Source organism: Typopeltis vanoorti, chromosome 6 (genome assembly GCF_054136105.1).
Source record: "Typopeltis vanoorti isolate ZY-2024b chromosome 6, IOZ_Tvanoo_1.0, whole genome shotgun sequence".
NCBI lineage: Eukaryota > Metazoa > Arthropoda > Arachnida > Uropygi > Thelyphonidae > Typopeltis > Typopeltis vanoorti.
The window spans coordinates 127,827,121-127,852,190 of record NC_143554.1 but is presented as its reverse complement, the minus strand read 5'-3'; the positions used below and the strand labels follow the sequence as shown (position 1 = coordinate 127,852,190).

The window sequence follows — 25,070 nt, the reverse complement described above, 5'->3', positions numbered from 1 at the left end:
CTCCCACTCCACCAACAGGTTGTTCAGATCCCACTGTGGAAATGGAAGGTTGTGACTTCCTCTAGGTCAGGGGTTCTCAAACTAGTTATGGTCACAGGTGCATTCAAGATTGGGAAGAGAGTGGCGGGCAACAATAGTTTTTTCTATGAAAATATATACGTTATCATATCAAATGATAACAATTAAATTAATTAACTATGAAAGTAGGATAAATACACATGTAACATTTATTATACAACTAAACTAAACCATTGCACAATAAGCAAAAATATTTCTTTTTACTCTGGTAACACTCGCACTCAAAGACCAAGGAGTTACAAAATGTTAATGTAACATAAATGTTAACATTTTTTATGATTTTAATAAATATTATCACTAGGAGAAGACATTTTCCAGTTTTAATTTTCTTTTTTTCCTTATTTAATAATTGACATCAGGTGGGTGCAAATGCACCTGCAGGCATAGAGTTGAGAACCACTGCTGTAGGTAGTGGATGAATTTCATCTCTCAATATGAGATGACCACCATGATATGAATTGAAGGCTTGCTCTGTAGACCAGACAACAAAAATTTCGATGTTTGGACTCTAGAGTAGGGTTTTCAGTTTAACTCTTAGTCTATGAACAGTATCAGTGTACCCTCCTTTGGGACTCATGTTAAAGAAAAAGAGAGAGAAAATGAGAAAAATCAAAGTGCTTAAGTTATGTATTCCCATTAATTAGATGTAGAGGCTCTAGACTTTGCAGACTAATTATCAACAGATCTCCATGAATTCAGTACTCATTTTTGGGAGATCCTACTGTCACACACAGCTCAACAAACCATGCCTTAAATGCACTCACATCACATTCCCTCACCTCACACATCACATTCCCCTTACTCTCCATGCAAAAATGCTCTCCTCCTTCAGCTTCCAGGGATGGCCTTTTTGCTCTCCACTCACCATCCCTTCCTTTTCCAACTGTCCACTACAGTAGGAGAAGAAAGTCAGTGGATATTCTTCATGCTCCACATTCCAGAGACCAGAACCACCTGAATCATCTCTGGACCTTTTCTAATATCTCCTCATCCTTCTGAAAACTAGATGACTAAATCTATGCACGGTAATTCACACATTGCGTAATCAAGGTTTATATAGTGCAACCATTATCCTTTTACTTTCTATATATGTTAGTCCTCTGCATCTTTGCCATAAGCCATTGTGCTGTCTTCACAACTTTAGCAATATATATCTCCTATTTAGGTTGTTATCCACTACCATTCCCAGATCCCTTGTCTACTCCATGTCATTTAAGATATTCCACAGACTTTACATTCTACATTCCATCTTTGCTTCCCAAATGTTAAAAACTCGCACATCGCAACGTTGAACTGGTAACCCCACTCACTTCACCAATGCTTTATTTAAGTCCTTATGAAGCTACATTGCTCTACTACTCAGTTCTTTCTTCTTTGCATTATCTATAAGCAACTGCATGTCCCCTAATATTATTAACACGTTAAGTTAAATAGCATCAGCACCAAAACAGACTGTTGGAGCACACCACTAGTGTCTTTCCTCTTCTGGGATATTTCTTCCCTATGCATAACTTGCTGATACCTATCAAAGAGCTAATCTCCAATCCAGTACACTAATCTATTCTATCCCATGAATTGCCAACTTATCATCTAAATATATTGTATGTGCATCTCTTCCTTGTTCATTATATTTATAACCAAGTTGTAATAAGTAAGTAAATTGTTAAAACATGACCTTCCTTTAGCACTACCAGCCAGAAGACATGCATTTCATAGACATAATAGCTTTTATTGTTCCAGTCAAAAATCAAAACCAACGAACCAGTTCATTAGCAAACCTATGCTATGCATCAAAAAGGATTCTGCTTTTGCCAAATTTAGGTTCTTGCTTGTTACTAACCTCTCCATCACATTAACCTCAACTCCAGACACACAGATTAGCCTATAATTTGAAGCTTCATTCTTATTTACCTATTGATATTCTTGCAGGAACGTGGATATGATTTCATAATTTCCAGGATTGTCCCTTCTTGACTGAGTCTACCATGAAGTTCTAAATTTTGTTTTACTTCAGATAACTTTGCCATTTTATCTTGATGAATCAGTTTTCTTCAATTTTTTTACACAAGCTATCTAAGATTTGGTTATTGTTTTCAAACATTTACTTTTTTTCTCCACATGGTTCACATCAGAAAGTTATTTAACTTTGATTTTTTTTTAAAACTTTTGTGCATAATTTTCTTTTCAATGTGATATTCATTTTTATCTTGACTGAACTGAAATGTGATAATGTCCCATTTCAAATCCCCCTTGTACTTTTGTATCCTGAACTAATCTGAAGATATCACTATCAATTAGTCTAAGAATTTTCTTATTTCTTGACCTTTATGGGATCTCATGCACAAATATCCACACATGGTTTGCTGAACAGATAGCATTTCTGCTCTTCAGGTAATAAGTAATCAATTTCTACAGTCATGGATGTTAGGTGGTAGATGAATTTCAGTGTTCTTGAAACTTGGCTCTTGACACATTTAGTCTCAAGAACCAGGTTCCCCATTATCTAACCCTTAGCCCATCCAGTGTATTAACATTAATGACTGAGTATTAATTATTATTATACAGTATCTTCATGGAATCTGGAGACTCATTGTAGGAGACCCAAACTTGTTATACATACAAAACTTATCATACCTCTCCTTAAATCATTCACTGTTAGGGAACTCACAACTAATTCTGGCATTCATCACTCTCCGTGCAAAAAAAATCTGGTTTATACACACACACACACACACACACACACACACACACACACACACACACACATGAACCAATCCATTGGCAAACCTGTGCTGTGCATCAAAAAGGATGCTGCTTTTGCCAAATTCAGGTTCTTGTTTATTACTAACCTCTCCAACATATTAACTTCAACTCCAGACACACAGATTAGCCTATAATTTGAATCTCTTACACAACTTCCACGAATGGCTCAGTTCTCTATTTGTCACATATTGAAACATTTCCTTTGCATCAATTTTATAACATCCCTTTAATATCTTAAGTTTCCATCACGTCCTCTCTTTTCTGCCTATCAACTAAATTTTGTAATTCCCAAACCTTCAGCCCATCCTCAAAGGAAGCATCCCACAGACCTGTCACCAGCTTAGTCACTCATCTCTGAATCTTCTTTATCGCATATTGGTCTCCAAGAAACTTTGGTTGCCAAATCTGTGAATACTAAAGATATAGCCAAATCATGATCTTATAAAGAGGGCTGATAATAACTTCCCTTTCTTTACTTGTTAGTATGTTTTTCAACATCCAAATGATCCTTCAAGCTATTTTACCAACTTTTGCAATATGCCCTCTGAACTTCGGTTCTCTTTCAACCATGATCCCAAAGTCCCTGATCTCATCAATTTCCTTCAATCCAGTATTATAAATATGATACACCATATCAATCTTTTCAATGCAAAGTGCATAATCTTACAGTTTGTAACATTAAATTGACAATCATTATCCTTTGCCCACAATGCCAGTTTATTGAAATCATCCTGCAGGCAGGATATCCACATTACCTTTATCAACTGTCACTATTCCCAGTTTTTTATCATCAGCAAACAACTCAATATCCCCTCTTAAATCTTTTCCTATGTCATTGGTATACAAATTAAAGAGTAGTGGCCCTAGTATCGAACCCTGAGGTACTCCACTAGTCACCATCATTCTCTTAGATTCCACTCCACCATATACTACTCTTGTGTCTGTCCATTAGCCATGCTGCTTGCTTCATATCTATTCCTTTTGCATCAACTTTTGTAATAGTTTCCCATGCGGTAATTTTGTCAGATACCTGTGCAAAGTTCAGCACTATCATGATATAGCCATTTCCTTTATCCAGTTCCACTGTCACTTTATAATAAAATGTGAATAAATTATTAAGACAGGGCCTACATCCTTTACAAAGCCATGCTGCTCACTAATGAGTATTGCATCTATATCCACAACAGCCTAGTCACTTTCAAGCTTTCTAAAACACAGTTTTGGCTTTTTCCTCTCAAAAAAACCCCTTAGTTCTTCTCCTCTTACCTTTGATAATGCTGGACTTAACAGTTGAGGCTAAATCTCTCTCTCTTTTCTTACACTGACTCCTACTCTTTCCAGGCTTAATCATGTCACTTCTGTATCATCTTTGGCTTCCAAAAAAACTTAGCATCCTTTTTTGCTCAAGACATTACCTTTCATCTATCCAGTTACTTGCCCTGTACAAATTCCCAATCTGCCCAACCTTGAAATTACTGCTCTCATGTTTGGGGTGGTGTATCTAAAACCTCTAAAAATTCTTGATGCTGTCCAGAAGATGACAGTTCAGTTGATTGATTACAGCAGTCTCACACTCTTACTTCTGTATCATAGATGGTCAGTTTTTGCATTGTCTCTCTTCTCAGTTAGGTCCATAGAAGCAGTTTGGCAGAACTACCATCCATCATGTTTCCATTTCTGCCAAACATACACTAATATAAGGAACAGCTGCCCAACATCCTTTCTACAGTTGAACTGCTGACTTGCTAATCACGTTACTCCCATTCATTCGACTTGCCTCAGGAGGCTGCAGGTTCGAATCCCACCAAGGGCATGGATGTCTGTGATTGCCCTACTAACCATTTACCATATGTACTGCTGTGATTTGTGTCCTGACACAGTATGACATTTGATGTCTTTATGCCATAAAAAAAAAAATCAAATTAAATCTGTGGAAATAGCCTTTACCATAAAATATTCTCCAAAGACAACTTCTAGCTCTTCAAAAAGAATATCAATGGATTAAGTTGTTCATTATCCCAGTACACACATGACATTTACTTGCTGTTTCTCATAAGTCTTATAAGAAATCATAAGCCTTGTGATTTCTCATGTATGGGAGCAATTTTAAAAATTTTACTCCACTGACCATGTGACTTGGACTGATATTTTGCATAACTAGTCAAATTCCTTTATTAGCATTAATGTCAAAATCACTAAATAAAAAATTTCCATTACAAATCTTATTTGTGATTTCATTATATAATAAAGGAAAACATTAATGGAAAAAATTATGTTGGAATTTGATATCTTGGGTAGTTTTTGATTATATTTCTTTTTCTTCCATATACAGCAATTAAATGTAGTAAATCAAAATTCCAAAAATAAGATATTTATTCAGAATTGGTTATTTATTGCAATTCTAAAGAAATTTTAATTATTTATTTATTTATTTATTTTCTAGTTTGATGACATATTTCAGACTCTTGGCATTGGTTCTAGTTTAAACACCGAGCAACAAAAGCAGCCAACATGTATGAAGTCAGAATCATCGCAAGCCTTGGAATTATCTAATCCATACAAACTGGCAGTATGTTTAAATGTTGTTTTGTATTCATTTTGTAAGGATTTAAAAATAGACAAAGTAGGATTAATTTTCATTAATTATCTTATGTTTAAAATGTTTACAATTAAGGTTTACTAAGTTCTTTAGCAGGTGGTCGAAATTGCAGCAAGAATTCTGGAAAAACATAATGATATATGCTTTATTATAAAGTGAATTTCTTGAGTTTTTGAGGAACAACTACCTCAGGTAATATGCAACAGAGCGCATGTGAGAATCAAAGGTCTTAGATTTGATCATATCGGAGGATGTCATTATAAATATGGTGTTAAATCTTCATCCAGATAGTGAGAGTGACCATAAAGTGATTACCTGGGTGGTTGCCAGCCATGTGAGTAAAGAATATATGTGGAACTACAAGGCTGGTGATTGAGAAGTTCAGGAGGTGTATGAGGAAGGTCTGTAGCATGGAATGAGTTGTGTGGAAAGGAGATCAGTGCTGCTTGGATGCTATTAAAGAACTATCTAGCAGAAGCAATATCTAAATATATTCCAAGGTCAGAAGGTTAAAGAAGGTAGGTATGAAATGGAAGAATGAAGAGATTAAGCATGCAAATACAGAGAAAGAAGGCATTATGGAGGCAACATAAAATGAATGGTAATAATTTCATGAGGAGTACAAAGAACAAGTAAGGAAGGTGACTCGGTTGGTAAGGGTAGTGTTACGTCGTTGTTTTCTCTATATTATTCCTTGTTCTGCCTCTAAATAGCCTGCTTTCTAATCTACTGTTGTGCCTTTAAAATATTAGTTCAGTACTATTTCCTTTTCGGATATTGGCAATTTTTATTTTATGCTGTGCCAGCCAATATCCTATAACAGAAGAGACTCTTGTTCAGGGAAACAATTCTAAATTCAAAAGGGATACACACAATAATCGATCTTATGCTAGCGCTGTGCAGATTCAGTTAGCAGTCGTGACCTGAATCTCACTTAAGCAATAATATCTGATTCCTTCCCGCCAAAAGGTTCTCTTTCATAAGTGGTGGTTTGAATTCGTAATCAGGCATAAACTCAGGTATAAGGTACTGAACATTTTTATTGGAAAAGCATAAAACATTTACAGTTAAGAAAATTCAAATACTCAATAGAACAAAACTCCCTCTAAGTTAAGGTTCATACTAAATCACAACAATGAATTTGATAAGCTAAATCCTTCAATTATGAAAGGATAAGATTGATTGTAAGCATAACACTACTAGGATATAATTCCTTTCACAAGTTATTCACAGAACACACATTGAACACTTTCATTAATACTCTATCAATAACCATCTTAATTCTAAATTCCATTAGTCAGGCCTAGCCATTCTCAATCAAAATACTGCCTATCAACAATTCTTCTTTGTTCCACGTGGTCTTAACTAATTCAATCAAATTCTCACTTAAAAGTTCTCTGTTAGTGTCCTTAGTTTACAGTATACACAAATTTCTTATTCTTCTAAGCAATTTTTAACATAGAATGAAATTCTTTACATTACTGGATCCTTTCAGATTTCATGCCACCATCTCATGTAGATCTGGATTACCTTACTGTATAGTTATCGGCCGTCTTTGCACCTGGCGATGCATTACGCTTTTCTTTGAATCATTTCCGGACTGTGGCATGCTGTCTACCGCTCCGCAGGAAATTTTCTCCGTTCTCCTCGATGGGACTTTATTCGAAGGCTCGATTCTGCATAGGCCGTCATAACATGATCAGCTTCGCTTGGAAATCCTCAAGCGTTCTCAAGAATAGCCCTCGTTGTCCGACATCACTGTAATCGACCCACTGCTCTCTCACAAATCCCCCGACAAACCTCCTAAAACTGGAATCCAGGAACCGAAGAAGAAGAAGCCCTCTAATATGGCGCACATCGTCTTTTATTCACCCTTTCGGGTGCTCTCTATTCAATGTGTTTTTTTTTTTACCCATGAACCCCATTGTTCATGCCCCTTGGGTGATCCTACACTCTCCCTAATCTGTTAGGTTATCCTATTCCAGGTAGTCGTTCTGACGTCACTTTCCGCGTAGGTACAGCCTCCATCGCTACGCTCGACTCGTACAGATTATACACGATTATTCTGGATTACTACTTACTATCGTTCTGGAAATTTCATAATGTACTAGACAGCTTAATGGGATTCACAAATAACTTAACAATTTCCTTACATAATTCTTACTATTCTGACACAAAATTCTCTGCTTCTCATTTCAGCTATACAGGAATAAATTTCAATATATGGCACATATGGACTACACATTATCACATAACATAAAGAAATTTTCATAATTATTAGCTGATGTGCAGGTATCTCCTTAATTAGTAATATTTATCATGTTAATTCCTGAATAAAGAATTTACTTATAAAGTTCTCCATTCAGGATCTAACAGTAGTAAAAGTATGAGCAGCAGTTTGCTAATGGGGCAAAAAAAAAAAAAACATAGGAAGTTCTTTTGATATGTAGCCAGCAGAAAAAAATATAATTATGGAAGGATGACATTCAGCAGTATCATCATGTGGCATTCCCTTTATTCAACTCAGCTGTCATCCTTTATAAAAAAAAAAGTTAGAGTATTATATTCTTATACATTCATTCTTTCTTTCTCTTTTTGACCAACTTTTCCAGTACTTTTACCACCACTCCTGAGATACTGATTGGTTTATAATTTGCTACCAAAGATCTAGATCCTCCTTTATGCAAAGGAATTATTTTGCTACTTCCACTCTCTTGGGAATTTGCCAGAGCTGAGACTTAAATTAAACAGCCTACTCAAAGGCATTGCCATTTCCCCTGCACATTCTCTTAAAATGCAAGTCAAAACTCATCTAATCCCACAGCTGTATTTGCATTCAGATTCTGCAATATCCTAAGTACCTCCAATTCATCGACCTCTGTTCTCATATCAGTCCCTGTTACTTATGTCATAAATATACCTTCACTTGGATTTGCAAAATGATTGCTCAGTAGCTCAACAATTTTATCTGCCTCTGTTACCTCTTTACCATCTGTACTCATTAAAGTTGTCCTTCCATAGTCATTCTTTCTCCTACTTGCCACATAGTGAAAAACTGCTTTGGGATTTCCTTTTGCCTGTTCAGCTAATTTCTTCACATAATCTGATTTTACCTTCCTTACCATGCTGGCCATCTTTTATGCATGATTTTTGTACTGTTCATGAGTTAGCTGGTCACCTTTCTCCATATTTTCTTTTTTTTGCAGTTCATGCTTAATCATACTACACATCCATCTAACTTCTATCCGATTTACCCTCCTGACCTTGGGTATATACAGTGCTATATTGCTTCCTCCAGGAATCCCTTGATTATCCCCCATGCACTGTGAACATTCCCTTGCAGAACTTTATGCCATGGTACTGCTTCTAGCTGCCTCCTAAGTGTATCATAGTCACGTGCCTTATATTTCCACAAATGCCCTTTCTTCACTGGAATTTCCATATGTTTTGTTGCCTCTCAATTCAAGACCACATGATCAATTTCTCAATTGGAGGCAATGTAGCCACCTTAGTTATGGAGAGGTCTTCTGATCCTATAATCAGGTCCAACATGCTCATATCCTGAGTCCCCCTCCATCACATTCTGCTTCAAAGTAATTATCTCTCAGCAAGTGTATAAATTCCATTTCCTTTCTGCCATGTGGTCTTTCCTTCTAAATGTCTCCAAAGTTGAATACTTGAATACTATAATAATTACTCAACTTGCACTCATTATACTAATCTGCTGATGCGTATCTTTTGCATCATCCTTGCCATTTTCTGGCCTATAGCAGCAACCAATTTAATATTTTGTCTTATTGGGTGTGATCTCACCTCATCCTTCCATCTTGTTAGTTGCAGTCATCTATCATCAGGAGTACCCCACCCCATCCTGTCTATTCTGTCCTCTCTGTATGTACTAAATCCATCACTTTCTATCCCTGTAATATCTTTTGCATCATCCTTGGCATCTCCTTGCCTATAGCAGCAACCAATTTAATGTTTTGTCTTATTGGGCACGATCTCACCTCATCCTTCCATCTTGTTAGTTGTAGTCATCTATCATGTGCTCTTAGCAAGATCTCACAAATGCCTATAACTTTTGTCAAGGTTACACTAACCAATGCCAAAATCTCCTCCTTCTTGTTCCCAATACTTCTAGTATTACTATACAGAAACTGCATCATCCCTTTACACCCTCAACCACTTTTACTTCTTGGATTGACTACCCTATTCAATATTTTTTCTTGATAGACTATATTCTTCACTGTTGGTCATTCTCCCATTCACTTGCTTCATGGTTGCCTTCCCACATGCTCATCTTTATTTGCTCTAATTGGTTCTAATTGAAGTAATACTAGAAGTTTTCCTAACTTGCACTTCCACCCCCTTAGTGAACAAAACTCTCTCCAGACACCATACTCCAAATCCATTTAAGTGTGCAGTCCATCAGCAAATCTTTCTGTCCATCAAACTCAGGCCATAGGTCCACAAACTTCATGCCTTCTGCACAACCAGCATATTGAATTATTAGCTCTTATCACTCTCTTTCTCAGTTCACCTCTATAATAAATAGAGCTGTAGCAAACTCACAAATTTCACTCTCTCACTCTTCTTTTTCACTTCTTTGAACAACTCTTTTACATCTTCTCTCATACAATATTTCTCACTTCTCAGGTCATTGGTTCCAGCTAAAACAATCAATTCTTTCACTTTCCCTTTCCATATTCTTGACAGCATTATTAATATTAATTTTTACACCAAGGAAACAAGATTTTGTAGTGCTTTCACGAAGACCTCCCCCTCATCATTGAATTGCCATAAATAATTACTGTATATGTCGGTGTATAAGACGACTCTCAAATACTACAGAAAACTCCTCGAAATCATGGGTCATCTTATACGAAGAGTATAAAAAGGGAAGTTTAATTTCTTGGATGAACATTTAGATAGTAAACTTCCCTTTTTATAACTGTGCTGTTATATAAGAAAATAGGTGTTTATGAACAAATCTGATTAATTTTTTGTTACATAAATTTATTTAAAATATTACAATAGAGGTAAGTCTTGAAAAACAAATAATAATTAACCTCAATTTTCATGTTAATTTTCTTCATCATATGTTGAAAATAGTTCTTCAGATTCATTGTTTAAACGATTTTCATATGGATCCAAGTTCGAATCTGGTGAATTGATTTCGTTTTCATCGTCATCAGTGTCCCACAACAGATGATCTTTCGTACCATCCATAAGATTAGAGATATCACACTTTTTAAATGATTTTATTACAGTCTCTATTTTTACTTTATTCCATGCTTTGATTACCAAATTGCACAACATATCAAATGATCCACTATTTGTAAATGATTTTTCACCAGTCAACATCCAATTATTCCATTCTTCTCGCATGTGATCTTTAAATGGTTTGTTCAAGCAGACGTCTAATGGTTGCAATATAGAAGTTAATCCACATGCAATTTTTGTGTTATTTTTTCCTAGAAGACTTTTAGTATTCTCAGTTAAATGACTATGAAACATATCCCGTACTAATAAACTGCAGTTTCTTCATTATACTGCCATGTTCCACACATTATTTATCCATAATTTGTGAAAATGTACAAAAACACCTGAAGGAAATATTATCTTAGGTTTAGTTTTACGTTTGAAGATGATCATTGGTTTTAACTTGGCCATCAGCCAAACACGAACACAACCTTAAACCTTGTTTTTTCATGCCCTGTACTTCGAACTAGCACACTCTTACTACCTTTAGACTCCACTGTTTTATTGCTTATCATATCAAAGCTCATAGGAGTTTCATCCATATTTCCAATATTTGACAATAGAAATTTATGTTCTTGTCTCAACTGAATAATAAATTTATGAAAACTGGTAAGTTTGTGGGCAAAATCTGCTGGTAGATTTTGAGCAATTTTCGTTTTTTGTCATATTACCAGATTTGTCTGTTCATAAAACGATTACACCATCCTGAAGTAACTTGAAATTCTATACTTTCATCTGGATTCAATCTTGACCATTGTAGTGCATATGGTCTAATCATATTTCTTGTAACAAGATAACCATTCTGCCTTTGTTCGAATACCCATTCTGCAATGTGATTTTCCAGTTGTGGCCATCGGGTGATCCCTGTTCTCATCACACATTTTTTCTTTGGCAATTTTTTTAAAATATCATCTTTCTTCCTCCATTCCCTTACCATCTTCTCGGTTATGTCAAACTTTCTTGCAGCAGCACAGTTATTAGTTTGCGTTGCCATTTCAGTTACCCTTATTTTAAATCAGGCTTCATACTTTCTTCGTTTTGTTGCTGGTTCCATGATTTTAAATTATAACAATTTTAATAATTCTAAAATTTAATAAAAATGCAAAATTAATAATTAATTAAAATTGGGGCTAATCACTTTTAATTAGAATAATTCGCTTAAATACTAAATCTATGCTATGCAAAAAAATTAAAATAGATATGAAAGTAACAGATATCACAACACCTAACATTGCATTAATACAAGAAAGAATAAATTGGGGGGTCATCTTATACAAACGACATACTTAAAACCTAAAAATAGCCTAAAATTTAGGCCTCGTCTTATATGCCGGTCATCCTATATGCCGACATATATGATATTTGCTTGTGCTCATTTTCTTGATTATTCTTACAATTTTTTTTTTTTTTTTGCTTTGGACCTCTTGTGTTTTTCTGTTTTGATTTTGACTGATCTCTTGCTGTTTCTGCAGGACTGCATGCAAGTGCAATTTCTTTATTTAGGTCTTCTATGTTCTCCTACACTTATGCCACCACACTTTTAGTATTATCACCAATATTTACATTTTCCAGTCATGTATCAATGCTTTCTACTCTACTATCACATCATTCTGTAATTCATCCTTTCTCTTTCTGCATTCACTTTCCTTCCACAAATATTTCAACTTTCTCAACAAATGCATCTCCCAAATTTTAGACTGCTCAAAATTGAGCAAATTTAACTCACCCAACAAAGATGTCATGCTAACATGATTTCAGGACTTGTTTGTTTATGTTACTGGTTAAAAATTTCTAGACCCACAGTTGTAGGGAGTCCAGCTTATTAGAAGCAGGTGGCACCAAGATCATACTAACATCAGCAGGGCATTAACAAAAGTCGTTTATTTTATTTATTTATATTTTTTGATGTTAAAAACTATGTTAAAAAGCATGCTATTAACATAGTCATGGGTGATTTCAATGCTAAAGTTGGGAAAGGTAAAAGTGGAGATGTAGTTGGCGAACATGGACTGGGCACAAGAAATGAGAGAGGTGACCATCTTTTTCAATTCTGCCAGGAAGAGGAGCTAATAATCACAAACACATGGTTTAAGCTACCACCTCGAAGATTGTATACTTGGCGATCACCACAAGATAATAATGGGAATATAGTCAGAAACCAAATTGATTACTTACTAATTAATCAACGATTTCGAAGTTCTATAAAGAGTACAAAAACCTATCCTAGTTCAGATATTGCTTCTGATCATAACTACTGGTGGCAGAGTTACAACTTAGACTGAAAGCTACGCTTAAGAAACATCAACAAAAAAGGTTTGATTTGGGAAAATTAAAAAACACAGAGATAGAAGCAAATTGAGTCAAGATCTGAATCAAGAGCTAGCACTTATCAAGAATGATGACATCATGAAGGTTGATGAATCATGGGACAAATTGAAATCTGTCTTCATAGAGAAATGTACCAATACCTTATGTCCTAATAGAGCAGTAAAAAAGAAAGATTGGATGACTGATGAAATTCTTTCTCTAATGGATCAACGCAGATCATATAAAAATCATAATCCAACAAAATATACAGAGGTTCAGAAAATTATTAAACACAAGATCAAAAAAGCAAAAGAAATCTGGATGAATGAAAAATGTAAAGAAATGGAAATTCTACAGGAAAAACATGACAATTTTAATCTACACAAAAAGATGAAAGAGACCTCAGGTATATATAAGAAAAAACAATTCTGTATCCTTCGAAACAAAAAGGGAGAAATTATATCCAAAAAGGATGACAAAATACAAGAATGGGTGAAATATATAGAAGAACTCTTTACTGATGACAGACAGAAACCAGAAAATACTTGTGAACATATGGAAGGTCCATGCATTCTAAAATCAGAGGCAGAATGTGCATTGAACTCAGCTAAAAATGGTAAAGCCCTAGGACCAGATAGAATACCAGCAGAAATAGTAAAGTTATTAGAAGGTGACAACATTAACATATTAGTAAAGCTATTTAATAAGATCTATGATACAGGCATAATCCCTCAAGACTGGTTACAGTCGACCTTCATCATGCTACCTAAAAAAGTAAATGCGAAAACTTGTAACGACTATAGAATGATCAGCCTAATGAGTCACGTTCTCGAAATGTTTCTGAAAATAATTCAAAAAAGAATATACAGAAAATGTGAAGACACCATCAGTGTTACCCAATTCAGCTTTAGAAACGGCTTGGGAACAAGAGAGGCCCTTTTCTGTTCTCAGATCTTATTTCAAAAATGTATTGACCAAAACAAGGTAATATTCATTTGCTTTATCGACTTCGAGAAAGCATTTGACAAAGTCCAACATGCTAAAATGATTGTACTATTAAAAAGAATTGGATTAGATGGTAAAGACATCAGGATCATTGTAAACTTATATTGGAACCAAAAGGCATCTGTTCAAGTTGATGACATTATTACAGACTCCATTAACATCAAACGAGGAGTAAGGGAAGGATGTGTGCTGTCACCTCTTCTTTTTAACATCTACTCAGAAGCCATATTTCAAAAAAGTCTTGGAAGGAAGAAAGGAAGGGATTAGTGTAAATGGTGAAATGATCAGTAACATCCGATATGCCGATGATACAGCTCTTCTGGCTGACATTATTCAGGATCTTCAAAATCTTTTGGAGCTAATAAATGCAGAGAGTGAAAAAATGGGATTAAAAATAAATATCACCAAAACTAAATTCATGGTCATAAATAAGAAACCAATTCTTAATTTAGCACTTTCTTTAAATAGGAAACAAATAGAAAGAGTGGCAAAGTTTAAATATCTCGGATGCTGGTTAAATGAAGATTGCAATCCAGAAATGGAAATAAAAGTTAGAATTGAAATGGCAAGAAAAAATTTTCTCTTGATGAAATCAACACTGTGTAACCGCAGTTTAAACTTAGAGCTTAGAGTACGCATGGTTAAATGCTATGTATGGTTTGTACTGCTGTACGGTGCAGAAACTTGGACCTTAAAGACAACATCAATAAAAAGACTTGAAGCCTTTGAGATGTGGTTATACAGACGAATGTTAAAAATCCCGTGGACAGCAAAAACGTCCAATCAGGAAGTACTGAAACAAATGGGAAAATCACGTGAACTTTTAGATACCATAAAAAGAAGGAAAACTGCATATCTTGGTCACCTACTTCGTAATGAAAAATATAAGATACTTCAATTGATTATAAAAGGGAAGATAAATGGAAGAAGAGGACAAGGAAGACGAAGAAAATCTTGGCTGGCAGATATCAGACAGTGGACTGGTATGAACTCTGAGAGACTGCTCAGAATAGCTGAGAATCGCTCAAAATTTGCCAAGGTGGTCGCTGACCTCCGATAGGAGATGGCATTCAAAGAAGAAGAATATTTTTTGAGGAGCTGATATACATTTCAGGATAAAATATCTTGTAAATGCATATATTTATTAGCAGCAGTATATCACATTGGTGGAACTGTACTCCAGGAGATTGACTAAGCCAGAGATTTAGGTGTGTTGGTGGATAGGGAGTTGAAGTTTAGGGGGCACATAGCAAAAGTGGCTAAATCAGCTCATCAGATCACTTGGTTACTGAAGAATACGAGCAGAGATAAGCAAGTTATTGTTCCTCTTTATCAAGCCTTGAAAAGACCAATCTTGAATACTGTGCTCAGATCTGGGCCCCTGGGTTTCTTCTTGATGGGGTGGATCCAGAGGCGAGTGACCAAGATGATAGCTTGTCTATGGAATGAACCTTACAAGAACAGGTTGAACATCTGTGGGTTACAGAAATTGGTTGATAGGTGGAAAAGGGGTGATATGATTGAGACATTCAAATTACTGAAGGGTTTTTACAAGATTAATTCAGAGGAAATTTTTCAGAACAGATCTGGTAATGAGAGAACTAGGGTCCATCCATGGAAACTCAACAAGAGTGTAGTTAGCAAGGGTGTTAGAACCAGGTTTTTTACTTGGAGAGTGGTGAATGAGTGGGATAAGCTGCCAGAGTGTTGTGAGTGCCATGATTGTAAATGAATTCAAAGCAAAGTATGATAGATACTGTGCGAATGCCGAATAGTTGTTCTTGATATGATGTTTGGACCTCCCTCTATGAGTCTAAGGACTCCTTGGAGTTGTCTGTAATAATAATAATTTAGGTGGGAGATGAATTTCATTACCCAGCGTGAGACCTCTGTCCCATGTAATGGAGGCCTGAATGGCTTGAAAAAGTTCCATGTTTCATCTCTAGAGCAGTGACAATTTTATATATATATATTTTATGAAAAATTAATTAAAAATGCAAAAAACTTTATAAGGTAAGAATCGATCATGTCTTCCAGTAGCAAATGTTGGAAATTCTATATTTAAGGAGCCTAATCTTGCAAAGCATAATGTCAGGATGAGGGAAAGAAGTTATTCTCTCCAAATAAAACGGATACATTTGTATGTGAATACTGCTGAGTTAAGAAACATAATTTTTTATAGTTTTATGGCATGAGCCATCTAACAGTCAAATCACAGGAAGAATGGAATAGTTCTTAAAACAGTACATTGCCTAAAAGCTGCTTTTAGTCCATCCACAATTTAAGAAACCAGCCTTTACAATGTATATTTTTCCTATATAATTTGTTGTGTCTTAGACAGACAGCTTGGAAAAAATTCAGAAATGTGAACATAACAATTATAGGTCGTCATCATCAAATTCCTGCCATGTACCCTCAAGGGGTGTACAGGATATGATAGTACTACATGAAAAAAATTACATCATTACTAACTTCCTATCTACAATTTTCCTCCCAATCAGTCTGTTACTTATCAAGACTCCAACATTATCAGATCTTATATTTCTATCGTCTGAGGCACTTTGTACCATATCAATCCACCTATATCTTTATTTTATATGAATTTATTCAATTGACTTCCCACCATACCAGCTTTGCTGATTCTATTGTCTATTTCTATATTTAATTTACCATCTTCAGTAAAAATCGTGCCTAAGTAGCTGAAACGTTTTACTTGTTCCACAGTTTTTCTATTCACAACACAGTTGACATTTTCAATGATTCTGCCTATTTTCATTGTCTTTGTCTTTTTATTGCTGACCTTCATACCATATCTATTACAACAGCTATTCAATTTAGTCAAAGAATCTTGCAGACTTGTAGTGGATTTATTTAGAAGTATAACATCATCCACATAAAGCAAAGAGCTGACATTAACATCTCCAATTTTGATATCATGTTTAATACCACTTTCCTTCATAATGTGATCCATATAGATAATGAATAACAGAGGGGATAATGTACATCCTTGTCTCACACCAGATTTAACATTAAACCATCTTCCTGTACTTCCTTCAATTCTAACTGCTGACTTACAACTCAAATAAAGACAAAGTATTGCTTGATATAATGTCCGATTGACACCATATAACTGGTATTGAATAGCTTCTCTCTTGGCACCTTGTCATATGCCTTTTCCAAATCTACAAAACTTGAATACAGATCTCTGTTATATTCCCATGGTTTCTCGACTATTTCTCGTAAAGTGAAGATCTTATCCTGACAGCCTCTATTTGGCCTGAATCCAGCTTGTTCTTCCACAATTCTTCTCAATCATTTCTCAAGTATACTTGCATAGATCTTGCCAGGAACACTCAGTAGGGAAATACTTCTGTAATTCTCACATTCAGTTTTATTGTATGGGTACTATGAGAGCTCTACTCCAGTCATCGGGAATTCGTCCCTCTGTCCAGGCTTTCTGAACTATGCAGTGCAGCCACTGTAGGACTCTTATACCACTATACTTCAGCATTTCTGGTCGAATATCATCTACTCCTGCTTCCTTTCCACATTTCATGCTTTTATGGCTTTTTCTACTTCACGTATGGATATGTATTCCTGATTGCATGCCTGGTCAGTGTTTTTTGCCACTGTGCTGTCATCACTGCTTGTTTCATTTAGCAGTTTTTCAAAGTAATTACCCCATACTTCAAGGATATCTTTTTCTCCCATTTTCATGTCACCTTTATCATCTCTAACTCCTTTTACAGCACTCTTTCCTTCATTCCTAAGCTTCTTCAACAACCTCCAGAATATCTTATAAACAAAAGTCCTCCCACGACTTTTGTTTAGCTAGTTTTACACAGTGTTTAGCATTCTTGCATTTGTCTCTATATTCTCTAAGAGCAAAAGGTGACTTATTTGACAGGAACTTTTGATATGCTTTCTTCTTTTCCTTCACTGCCTCTTTAACTTTCTGTGTCCACCAGGGAGTTCTGATTTTTTTGTCCTTGCAGACAACCTCACCACATGCCTCTCTGGCAGAATCAATCAATGTTTTCTTCAGAGTTTGCCACTGAATCTCCAAGGTTTGATTCCTGTTCTCAAACTCTTTCATTTTCTCTTAAATAATCTTTGTGTATTTTAGTCTACAGTTCACATCTGAGAGCTGCTCAACTTTTATTCGCTTTAAAACTTTCTTACATTTTACTTAAATATAAAGAGCTAATAAGCTTCATTTTGGCGATATAAACATTGTTTAAATTAAGGGAATATTAAATCCCACATTGTTTTAAAACCAAATGAGAAACTTAAAAATTGGAATCAGAGTTTCATGCCGATATAGAAAACTATAAAGTATTGGCGACACTAGCATTAGCCAATGCAAGTGACCCTAGTACGTATTACAATACCGGACAACTCGTTGCAAAGGTGGTGAAGTTCTGATCGCTATTCATAGGTATTTTCCATAATGTAAAAACACATTTCCTAGGAAATGTATGCTGTTATTACATTATGGAGGGAGGTCACTACCCAGACCGGTTTCAGCCTTTTTTGAGGCTTGATCAGTGGGTAGCTAGACCATATTGATACTAAAGTGTATAGTGAAAAGAACTTATATGCTCTGCAGTACAAGTTTCCAAATAGGTGCAACCATTAAGTTACTTAAATATAAAGAGCTAATAAGCTTCATTTTGGTGATATAAACATTATTTAAATTAAGGAGATATTAAATCCCACATTTGGTTTTCAAACAATGTTGATAGTACCGATCATTACAATAACACAATGTTGATAGTACCGATCATTACAATAACACAATGTTGATAGAAGCTTCTTATGTTGATGGTACCGATCTTTAACTCTGGTGATATTGAGTTGGGGTGTGTTTTCAGATTTGTTCCAGTAGCTGACTTTTCGTTGTTCGTGCTGGTTCCCTGGCGAAAACAACGAGGGCCTTGTTTAACCGGGCGACGTCCCAGTCGGCATGAAATTTTGTCATGTTGTACCATCATTTTTTATTTTGGTTTAACCAATAGGAATACAATTTGGTCGGCTAAATCCCAAATTGCCAGCCCATTGTCGTTCGTTCAGTATCCAAGTAGATACCCAACAGGGTGCACCATGAGAAGGTGAAGATTGGACATTAGGTCAGAAGCCTGGTCAGTTCTCCGCATTCCTTTAAAGGCTATGTGGAGGTCACCTCTATCCTTACCTACAATTATAGGTAAGGATAATTAATCTGCTGCAATACATTTCTCCCTCTTGATGTGGAAAGTCAAGTTTGATTACATACCCATATTATTGCAAATAAGAATTGATTCCTAATGTGTGGGTTCTTAAATCAGTTAAGCTTAGGGTATGAAAGAATATTGACAATTAGATTAACAGAGACATGCATTTGATATAATTTCTGTATTAATTATAATATCTGAATTTGTAATTGATGTAAATTGATGAAAACATTTAGGCATTGCACAATATAATATATATATATATATATATATATATATATTTTTTTTTTTAAATGACGATTTTTGTTAATGTAATCTAAAGAAGTATACTGCGAAGAGTCTATAATATCATTAAATTTCTGATGTGAATCCTCAAGGGATGTAATTGAAATAAAACTGAAAACAAAAGTTAGTGATATAAAGGAATTTGCCAATGGATATCATATCCGCTCACTGACCTTTGGTTTGAATCCTACTGTTGGTACAGATGATTTTTGAATGTGGGAGATGGATTTTATCAACCAGTGTAAGTCCACCCTCCTGCTTATTAGATTGATTAGAAAGTCTGTAGTGTGTCATTGAAAGTTTTTCCACTTGGTTATACTATAAATTAAAGATACCAAGAAATTATATACTTGGTTAAATCCTTTATCCAAGTGTAAGCAAACAGAGTTTGTGCCTGAAGTATTTTCAGGACTGTGGCAACTCGTGCTAAAGGTGGTATGACTTCAAATCCTTGCCTTGGTATCCCATAATGCAAAGCACATCCCCTTGTGGACATGTATAATGCTATGCCTGTATAATATAATGCAACTACCTATTTCTGATCTAGAGTATTTTAATAATAAGGTGTGACACCTTTTGGCAACTTGTATATGAACATATGACTTCTGCAATGCTTCAATCTTGGTATCACCTTTGGGTCTGGCTCCCACTGATGAGACCTCAATAAAGGTTGAAACCAGTCTGGATAGTGACCCTTCCCCATAATGTAAAGTATTATACATGTCCGCAAGGCGATGTGAAGTCATACCACCTTTACCATGAGTTGCCCAAGTCCTGAAAATACTTCAGGCGCAAACTTTGTTTTTGCTTACACTTGGATAAAGGATTAAACCAAGTATATAATTTCTTGGTATCTTTAATATATCTGTAGTGTGTAAAAGTTTCATGTGTGATCTCAAGAGCAGTGTTTTATTAACTGTCACACAATTAATTTACCTCTCCTATGGACTAATGGCCTTTTATAGGTGAAACTTAGATTAAAAAAATCCTCCAAAAGAAAGCAGACAAACCTGCCAGAGAACAAAAATGTAACAGTCTTACATATCAGGTTAAGCTGTTATAGCATATTTCTTGGCCAACGTCATCATCAGCTTTGAAATCCGTAAATTTAAAGTAGACTTAATGTTTTTCTCCACTTCTTTGCTGTCTTGCTCCATTGATTCCATCTAAGTGATACCAATCACTGATTTGGCATACTTCACTGGTTTGCTAATAGAAATTAACATTTCTTATAGGCTTAGACTACTACTCTCATTCTACTGGTTTGAAAATTTGTCATAGCTAATGCCTTTATTGTACACCTATGTGTATGAAATTAACCCTTTAGTTAGAAAGACCCGAACTGTATTATAGAATTTAAGAAACCTTTTGTTTCATGGCTTAAGCTCTTAAAAAAAAACTGCAATACAGTTTTTTTTTTAATCCACGAAAACAGATAAATCAGTGGGGATGGCATTCTCCTAATGCTGGCTTCAGTCTTCGTTGTTCAGAGAGTTAAAAAAAAAAAAAAAAAAAAAAAAAAAGTGTGTTTTTGTCCCCCACCACACATAGTGCTCAAAACCTGCACTTTGTATTGTTGAACTCAGCCAATTTATAGCTTATTCTTAAAATGGAAAATAAACATTTATTGAGAATTGTCACCCTATTGACTTTTTTTATTGGAATTGTGTTTCATTCAGTTGTTCACTATTTTTCAGACTGCCCCACTTACTTTAGAAGAGAAAGAGCAACTGGTTTGGCAGCAAGAACAGCAGAGAAAACTGAAAGCCCAAGTGCCCATCAATTTAATGTCAAGTGCTGCTATGAACAGTGGAAATGCACCTCCAGTGTCTGCACCTAAAGACCTAACATCTACCCTTATTAATTCAAATTTAGCAAATCTCAGTTTTGGAAAAGGGCCAAGTGCTTCAAATGCCATATCTGTTATGTCTTCTCCTGTTGCAAACTTTGGAACAGGAATAATGGGTTTAACGAGTATGCAGAGAATGGGAATGTCACCAACTCAATCAGTTACTAGTCCCGTACCTCCTCTCAGTTTAAAATATCCATCTGTTCAATCTCCAGTTCCACAGATGCAACAAAATATCAACATGTCATCCCTTGACAGCTTACTACCAAACCTTGGTGCCAATAAAACAAAAGTTCCCATGAGCTATGTAAATGCTCATGGAATATCTGCTCAGTCACCAGTGCAACTATCAAGGATGAACAGTATTCCAGCTACTTGGACTGAGAATGCTGGGACAGCTCAGCAGTTTCAACAAGCATCTAATGTTGGCAATACTAGTGCTAAAAGTGAACTGGATGACTTGTTTGGATAGCATTGTTTTTTTCACATCATTAAAGCTAATGATTAAAATCTGAAAACTGTAAATTATCCTTCATTCCGATGTTGGCTGGTTGTCTAGATACTTTATTCGAAATGGCATGTATGTACATATATATATATATATATATATATATATATATATGTGTGTGTAATTATGATTTGTATATGGTGATTTACAAATGATCTACATAATTTGTACACTTAGAAGATTTGATCAATCAAATTGCATTTCTGTATCCTTAGTCCCTTAAGAAAATTTATTGAAGAGGATTAGAATATGGAGCTAGGTTTTTCTAGAAATAGAAATTTATCTTCAAAAGGATTCTTTGATTATTGTGTGCAATAAATTGAAGACTATAAGAATTGAACTGCCTGTAATAAACTATTCTCCACTGACTTAAAATTATATAATTTCCAGGGGAAAAAATCATTTTAGCAATTTACATTTCTTAAAGTATTTTTCATCGGTTTTATTGGAAGAATTTGTATTAAAAAATCAAATAAAGATAGTTTATTTTAATCCTACAAAAGCCTCACTCCTGACATTACTGAGAAACCCAACTCTTATGTATATATAAATTTATACATAAGAGTTGATTTAAAGCCATTGATCACAGAGCAGTAAACAAATATTAAGTTATGACAGTAGTTTTAGGTGAAATTCCCCGTAACTTCAAAGGGCATTAGTAATTATGAAAAGTGGTATTCATTATTCTCTTGCTTTACTTCTACTGCTTATTAAAACATTGTGGTTGTCCAGTTTTTAGACATTAACATAAGCGTATATTAATGACTATTACTTACACGTTTTTATCCTTTGTATTATATTCAGCTCATTTAGCACTTCACAATTAACTAGATGATTGGAAATGATATGCTGACTTGAAACCAGATAAATTTATGTGGGATACAAAATGAATGAATGAATATCATCATCAATATCCTGATATGTTCCCTCAAGGTGTATTCAAGTTATTATGACAGCACTACAAGAATAAGTTTACGTTATTATTAGTCTCCTATCCACAATTTTCCTCCAAATTAGTCTATTACTTGTGAGCACTTCAATATTGTCTTATCTAACATTTTGTGTTTCTAAGGCACTTTTGACCAAATCAATCCACCTAGACTTTGGTTTTCCTCTGGGTCTCTTTCTTACCATCTTGGCATCAAACACCTGTTTTGTTAACCTTTCCTCATCCATTCTATTTAAGTGGCCATACCACTATAGATTAGCTCTGCTTACACATTCTTGAAGGCTAACAGTGTCAAGTTCCTTTCTAATGTCTTCATTTTTAATATGATTCTGTTGATGTCATTGGTTCACTCTCCTAATTTTTACGCAGAACCTTCATATCTATGGTTTCTAGTCTTTGAACAAGTGCTTTATTTCTAACCCAACTCTCAGACCCATAACTCAAAACTGGTTTGAACACTGTCTTGTATACTGTTAGTTTGGTGTTTTGGCTAATTTCTCTTTTATTCTATATAAATTTATTCAGCTGGCTACCCAATATACCAGCATTGCTTATTCTGTTATCTATTTCCAGATTTAAGACCTGGGTTTGATTCCCATCTATGATGTGAGGAACCTTTATTTCATGGTCTCTTTCAACTAAAGGTGAGTTAGCCAGTCTCATATGGAGGTAGAAGGTTTTTCACCCGGAAACTCTGGTCTTTCATCCCTCAGAACAGGCAAACCGGCCCTGTGAACACACACACACACACACACACACACACACACACACACACACACACATGGATTACAGTCATGAATACTTATGACAATATGTAGAAGAGATAGGGTCCTCACCACAAGTCGTTACGCCCATAGTTAATCATGAGTCACATCATGGTAGTCAACCTCCTATTCAGGAGATGACATATGAATGAAATTTCCAGATTTAACTTGCTATCCTCACTGAAAACTGCAGAAATATTTTACTGCTCTATAGGATCTCCATTCAGAATGCAGCTGAAGTTTTCTTATGTTCCTGCTTATTTTTATAGTTTTGATCTTTTTATTGCTGATATTCATGCCAAATTTGTTACAGCTGTTATTCAATTTAGTTAGAGCATCCTAGAGACTTGCACTAGATCTGTTTAGGAGTGCAACATCATCTGCATAAAGCAAAGAGCTAAGTTGGACATTTCCAAATTCTAGCATCAGGCCTAATGCCACTTTCTTTCATAATGTGCCAGCAAAGGTTGGTTGATTGGTAGAGCCTGTGCTACTTACTAATGGCTCATGCAAAAAGTGAAGCAAGCTTGAGTGCAATTAGTAGTTGGAAGAGGATCAATTCGATGCTGTTGGCACCCTTGATGAGTCTTTGGACTCCTTGGAGGTGTCACATAATAATAATAATAATATCGAGTGGAGATAATGTGCATCCTTATCTTATTCCTGATTTTACATCAAACCGTCATCCTTTATTTCCTTCAATTCTAACTACTGACTGACAACTTAAATATGGACTATGTATTGCTCTGTGTGATGTCCCATTCACCCCATATAATTGTAGTGTTTTGAAAAGTTTGTCTCTGGGCACCTTTTTTGTATGCCTTTTCCAGATCTACAAAACTTGACAGTACAGAAACTTGTCATATTACCATGATTTCTCAACTACTTCAATATTCAGATTCAGAAATTCTATATTTTCTGCTGACAATGGTTTTTACAAAGCACTATCAAAACTACTAGGGAAGCTGAAAATCATTTTTCCAAATTATCTTAAAAGTAACTTTCAATTAACAAAGAATTTTTATGGTGTAAGAATTTATACATGTTAATTGTTTCAGAGCATAGTGTTAACTTTATCTCTTGACAAAAGTTAATGAGATTGAACCCAAACCATTTATTAAGAAGAGTGTTCCAGTTCCTTCAGTATTTCAATTATAAGCAATTCACAAACTGTTAACAAATTTTGGTAGTTGGGAATACTTCCAAACTTTTAACATGCATTTTTAAAGGGTAACAATTTGAAATGCTTATCATGCATGCATAATACAAAGGATCGAGTTATATTTTCCATAATGCTATCTTATATGCTAATTTTATTATTATTATACAGGTATCTCCATGGAGTCAGAAGACTCTCCTTAAATTCATTCACTGATGAAGCACTCACAGCATTTCTTGCAACCCTTGCTAACCATGCTCGTATACAACTTCCATGAGTGAACCTTCATTCTCTCCCTTCATGCAATGTACTGAAAACAGTCTTCAGTG

At 35.1% G+C, this 25,070-nt stretch overlaps 1 protein-coding gene across 2 annotated transcripts in view; it reads left to right on the top strand.

The window, feature by feature from the left end:
* LOC150105927 (SCY1-like protein 2) overlaps positions 1-22,365 on the top strand; it is a 304,184-nt gene extending 281,819 nt beyond the window's left edge. For both annotated transcript variants that reach the window (XM_090393688.1, XM_090393689.1), the window contains 2 exons: positions 5,285-5,410; positions 21,210-22,365. In XM_090393688.1, the coding sequence (XP_090249814.1) occupies positions 5,285-5,410; positions 21,210-21,833 (750 nt within the window). In that variant the 3' untranslated portion in view covers positions 21,834-22,365. The remainder of the gene's footprint in view (positions 1-5,284; positions 5,411-21,209) is intronic.
* The last annotated feature ends 2,705 nt before the right edge of the window (positions 22,366-25,070 follow it).